The 6,000-nt window shown below is 38.1% G+C and overlaps 1 protein-coding gene across 7 annotated transcripts in view; it reads right to left on the bottom strand.

Annotated features, from left to right (window-relative positions):
- Nucleotides 1-1,251: 1,251 nt before the first annotated feature.
- Nucleotides 1,252-6,000, bottom strand: part of myo1b (myosin IB) — a 113,267-nt gene continuing 108,518 nt past the window's right edge. For all 7 annotated transcript variants that reach the window (XM_061926501.1, XM_061926500.2, XM_061926503.2 and 4 more), the window contains 2 exons: nt 2,221-2,351; nt 1,252-2,148 (listed from right to left, as the gene is read on the bottom strand). In XM_061926501.1, coding sequence (XP_061782485.1) covers nt 2,016-2,148; nt 2,221-2,351 — 264 coding nt within the window. In that variant the 3' untranslated portion in view covers nt 1,252-2,015. The remainder of the gene's footprint in view (nt 2,149-2,220; nt 2,352-6,000) is intronic.

The following is a 6,000-nucleotide window of genomic DNA, read 5'->3' as shown; positions in this document are numbered from 1 at the left end:
AATATTCCCACTTGGCATTTGGTTTTGTGATCATTTTGTCCATGTTAGCTGCACTGTGTAATAATAGCCCCGCGTCGCTGCACAAACAGTCAAAGACACTTAATGAGAACAAAATAATTCACCCCCTTCTTTTCAAAGCGTGAATGCTCATGAAGCATGCACACTCTGGAAAACTTGGACTTTAAATTTAATTTATCGTCGGTTAATTGACTTCTCAAATATTGGCCCAGGCCTATGTGGCATCTTTTCAAAAAGACTTGAGGCTGTAATTGCTGCCAAAGGTGCATCAACAAAGTATTGAGCAAAGGCTGTGAATACTTATGTACTTGGGTTTTTCATTCATAATACATTTGCAAATTAAAAAAATATATATAATTTTCATTTTGTCATTATGGGGTATTGTGTGTAGAATTTTGAGGACAAAATTGAACGTATTCCATTTTGGAACAAGGCTGTTACATAACAATTTTAAAAAAGTGAAGCGCTGTGAATACTTTCCGGATGCACTGCAAAACCATAGCCTCGTAAAACATAACAAAAAAAAAGATACATTTAATATTGATCTTTATTTAATTTAAAAAAGGTGATTTTTTAATGTTACATTGAAACATTTGGATGTTCTGTCTCAGAAAAGTTTTTTTTTTTTTTTTAACGTTAGGCACACAAGAATGCAGCTTGTAGCCACAAGACACATGGGAAGAAGCAAAACTGCATTTAAACTGCACACCCAAAAAGTAACATGTACTTCCAAACTGGTATTAAAAGTTGTCCTGGTGTCATCAGGGACGTCCAAAAGTACACTTATTCAAAGTACTTAATTCAATAACTACTGTAAATATGTCTCTTAAAACAAGCGGCGAGCATTACATCATCAGTACAATATTCCTAGTCAGCAAATGTTATTAAATATATATGCATATAATAATAAATTCCCCTCAAAATTGTAAACAAAATTAACTTAAACTTAACCTGATCAAAAAAAATTGACGTGTGCTTCTAGCTGAAAAAGAGAAAGCTGCAGACATTTCACAAACGGCGTTAAAAATTACAAGACGGATGACGCAAAGGCCAAAGCTCGGCACTGCTGCTTAGCTGCGAAGGAAAATGGAGATTAAATGTACCATCTATTGCACACACGTGTAAGAAACAACAAAAACCTTCAATCTGATCAAGCGTCACGTTGGCCATTTCTAGATCACGTCAGTGACGTCGACTTGTCAGCAATGTGGAAGCCAACGCATTTGAGATTGGTTTAGTCTTTAATCTTTTTTTTTTATTTTTGCAGATTAAATAAAGCTTGGCATGGATCACACTGGCATGTAGGAAGAGGATATTGATCACGTGTGCAGCGCCACATGCTGATATGCTCCCCGTTCCCACACATTTTTTTTTTTTGGCATTTATTGTTAACAATTCTAATTCTGCATTTGCACACTGAGACGTGACAAGTCATTGGCCCTGTTCGATGGCACATTATGGATAAAAAACAAGTGGTTTTATAATAATCTCACAAAACAATTCCAAAGCCAACTGTGCTTTCTTTTCATCGCCCCCGTCCCCACACGCAGACAAAATAACATATTACAATCAAATTCAACCTCATTTGGTTATATCAAGGTGTAAAAGCAAGTGCAGTATTGAAAGTTCTTGATGCGAAAAGGAGACGGCCCACAGCTCCCCAAACTACAATTCCCATTTTAAGCGGTCCCAGACGTAGATGCTTAAAAAGTGGACGAGTCAAGGCCAGTTTGGACCGCATTAAACCATACTAGCATCAAAGCGGAACCCCCTGTATCACAAATCTCAAGTAGTCCCCCAATTAGTTTTTATCTTCTGGTTTTACTAAACACCAGTGAAACGCTTTACCATATTTATGTGGCATGCAACCCAATTTAGGACTTTCTTTGCCCTCGTAAAGAAAAAGAAGCCGAATAAATGCACCGTGTGGGGTGGCGATCCTTGCTTCAGGCCTTACTTCGCCACAGTCTGAGCCCTCCAGGACAGCGCAGCAGGGACTATGCAGATGCAGGCACCGACACCTCCAGCAGGCGGTTGTTTTTGCGCTTGCAGGACGCGCCGTTGCCGTTCTTGGGAGCTCCCTGGATGAACTTCACGCACACTTTGTCCTGCTTGAACTGCACCAGGAACCTGCCGGGCACAAACAGGATGTGCGCCGTTAGCCTACCAATCTGCTCTTTGGTGCCTGTGTGCTCAAATTACTCGTCCGCGATGTCCACGTTCAGCTGCTCCCCGTCTGAGGCGGCGGAGCCGATGTGATGGAGTTTGGTGATGGTCTCGATCAAGTGCTCGCTGCTGAGCAGGAAGTCTCCTTTGACGGCCGAGGCGGAGCCCTTTGGTGAATACAAATACCAATTACCAAAAATATTACAGTACAGTTATCACAATCCGTTCCGGAATACAGACGAACCCCGATTTACAAACGTATTTTTTAACCGGGTTTGTGAATCGAAAAGTTCGTAGATTAAAGCAAATTTCTCCATAAGAAACAAAGTAAATATGAATAATGTGGTGAGGACGGCGGAAAAGATCATCAGGACTCCTCTTCCTCCTATCCAGGAGATCGCAAAAAGCCGCTGCCTGACCAGGGCTCAGAAAATCTGCAAAGACTCCTACCACCCCCACCAAGGACTGTTTTCACTGCTGGACTCTGGAAAGAGGTTCAGCAGCCTCCGAAGCAGAACCTCCACGTTCTGTAACAGCTTCTTCCCTCAGGCCGTAAGAATCTTGAACGCATCATAATTAAAACGCATAATAATCAACTCCCCACAAAATGGATTAACTCGCTGGAATAAAAAAGACAATATAACATTCATCCATAAACGTGGACACATGTGAAAAGGTGCAATATATTTATCTGTACAATAATCTATTTATTTATTTTATATATATATTTATATATATTTATTTATTTATATATGCACCTTATTGCTTTTTTATCCTGCACTACCATGAGCTTATGTAACGAAATTTCGTTCTTATCTGTGCTGTAAAGTTCAAATTTGAATGACAATAAAAAGGAAGTCTAAGTCTAATGGGACCAACATTGACTAAAGTCCATAACTTAGTTAAGGTTGGTGCTATACAATACTGTATTTCTAACATAACAAGGAAGTCTTTATCAATAAGCCAAAACAACAACAAGCTGCTGTCCGCTGCTCTGCCTACACACGGAAGTCATTACGGTGCCCTCACAAAGGATCAGAAATCACAAAAATCCTTAAAGGGGAACTGCACTTTTTTTGGAATTTTGCCTATCATTCACAATTCTTATGATAGACAGAATCACGTATGTTTTTCTTTATTCATGTGTTCTAAATATTAAATAAATGTGATCAAAAGTCTGCTTAAAATGGAGCCTATGGAAGTCACTCTATTCTGCCTATAAAAGCCCTTAAAAAAAAAACCCACCTCCATTAGGGTTTTATATACATGCTGTAAGTACCGTATTTTTCGGATTATAAGTCGCTCCGCAGTATACGTCGCACCGGCCGAAAATGCATAATAAAGAAGGAAAAAAACATATATACGTCCGAGTATAAGTCGCATTTTTGGGGGAAATTTATTTGATAAAATCCAACACCAAGAATAGACATTTGAAAGGCAATTTCAAATAAATAAAGAATAGTGAACAACAGGCTGAATAAGTGTACGTTATATGACGCATAAATAACAAACTGAGAACGTGCCTGGTATGTTAACGTAACATTATGGTAAGAGTCATTCAAATAACTATAATATATAGAACATGCTATACGTTTACCAAACAATCTGTCACTCCTAATCGCAAAATCCGATTACATCTTCTCCCTCGGTGTCGCTTCTAAACAACTCTGCCAACTCCAAAGATATGCGCCACTTCCTCTTGCCGTTTTCTGCTGCATATTTCACTACGTCCAGCTTGTAATCTGCAGTATATGATTTCCTTTTCGGTGCCATTTTTGTTCAGCCCTTCTCAGTTTTTATAAGTTACCGCCAATGTTGAAATGATCCATTTTTATAGCTACGGACGTAGTAGCAGGTAGCATCCCATGACTCACAATGCACTTCTGCCATGACCCGCCCCCGCCGAATTTCTATTGGTTGATGTGTGTGTGACGGTTGCTGACGTGTGTGTGACGATTGTTGACATTTGCCTTGTCTCTTACGGGAATTAGATAAATAATATTATTTGATATTTTACGGTAATGTGTTAATAATTTCACACATAAGTCGCTCCGGAGTATAAATCGCACCCCCAGCCAAACTATGAAAAAAACTGTGATTTATAATCCGAAAAATACGGTATATATGAATTGTAGTAACGGGCACACTTATAACAACATTTAATATTTACGTGTTTGATCAAGTAAGCATACGCGACGCATCCATTTCAAAAATGCATCACGTTTATTTTTTCCCCCCCCACTACATCACTGATTATTACAAACAAACATAATACAACATAACTTACTGTACTGTGTTTGCTGTCATGCTGTCTTTTTGTGTAGTTCTCAACATTTTCGTGTCTAAAATGTGCTGTCAAAGTCTACCAACTCGTCGGAATACGTGCTCTACCTTCTACTATAAAGGTGAGAAGCATGATTTATGATCAAGAATAAAGTTTCACAAGAAAAGGAAGCGAGGAAACAGCTTACTGCTTGATTATGTCATCACTTGCAAACAAGCTCGTGATCACGGCGCCGCTATAACTAGTTTGTCTGAGATAGCGATTATAATAATATCACTAATACTTGGTTAATATTCAAGTCATGTAATGTAAATGGAATATTGTTGGCGCTATTTGGATGTTTTTTGTGGTTTTATGGGCAGAATAGAGGACCTCTCATTGGCTCCACTTTTATTTACGTTTATTAACGAGTTAGGATGCATAAAAAAAAATCCATCTGTCGTCATGATGGTGAACAGTAGGCAAAATTCCCAAAAAAGTACAGTTCCTCTATAACTTTAACCATAATGCTACAATACTAAACATTGAAAGGGGTCATATTATGATTTTTTGTCTACATTTAAAACACTTTCTTGAGTTCGACATAACATTGATTGTGCATAATTTCACAAGGCATACTGGATATGTCATTTCTCCTTTCACATTGGCATTTTTACATTGTACGTTGTCCGGAGAACACGTTTAATGAGAGGTTTTGATTATAAAGAGATTATTGATCCATGATATGAGTCTTTTAAGGTTATTCTTATACAAACCCCGTTTCCATATTAGTTGGGAAATTGTGTTAGATGTAAATATAAACAGAATACAATGATTTTCAAATAATTTTCAACCCATATTCAATTGAATATGCTACAAAGACAACATATTTGATGTTCAAACTGATAAACATTTTTTTTTGCAAATAATCATTAACTTCAGAATTTGATGCCAACAACACATGATAAAGAAGTTGGGAAAGGTGGCAATAAATACTGATAAAGTTGAGGAATGCTCATCAAACACTTATTTGGAACATCCCACAGGTGAACAGGCAAATTGGGAACAGGTGGGTGCCATGATTGGGTATAAAAGTAGATTCCATGAAATGCACAGTCATTCACAAATAAGGATGGGGCGAGGGTCACCACTTTGTCAACAAATGCGTGAGGAAATTGTTGAACAGTTTAAGAAAAACCTTTTTGATTTGGCTAATACATGATATTTTCATCAGGGGTTGTCGGCCATGGTTGTGGGGCCGCTTTGTGAACGTGGCTCCTGTGATGGTGTTTACTCACCTGGCTCTTCTGTTCGTGTAAGTGCGTATGCGTGTGTGAGGTGTGTGTGATGATGGGGGATGTGGGTCATCGGCGTATTGTTTTTAAATCTGTTAAGTACTTTGTGTTGCATTTCTTTTATGTATGAAACGTGCTGTATGAAATAAGTTTGAATGATTGATTTATACACAAACTGTCTTCAAAGTGCACTTTTTTTTTTACTAAATTAGGAACTTTTGTCGAGGCTAGAACCAATTATTCATGTTTACAATGTTT

This window comes from Nerophis lumbriciformis, linkage group LG31 (genome assembly GCF_033978685.3).
Source record: "Nerophis lumbriciformis linkage group LG31, RoL_Nlum_v2.1, whole genome shotgun sequence".
In the NCBI taxonomy this organism is placed as follows: domain Eukaryota; kingdom Metazoa; phylum Chordata; class Actinopteri; order Syngnathiformes; family Syngnathidae; genus Nerophis; species Nerophis lumbriciformis.
This window is presented reverse-complemented; position numbering and strand designations above follow the sequence as displayed.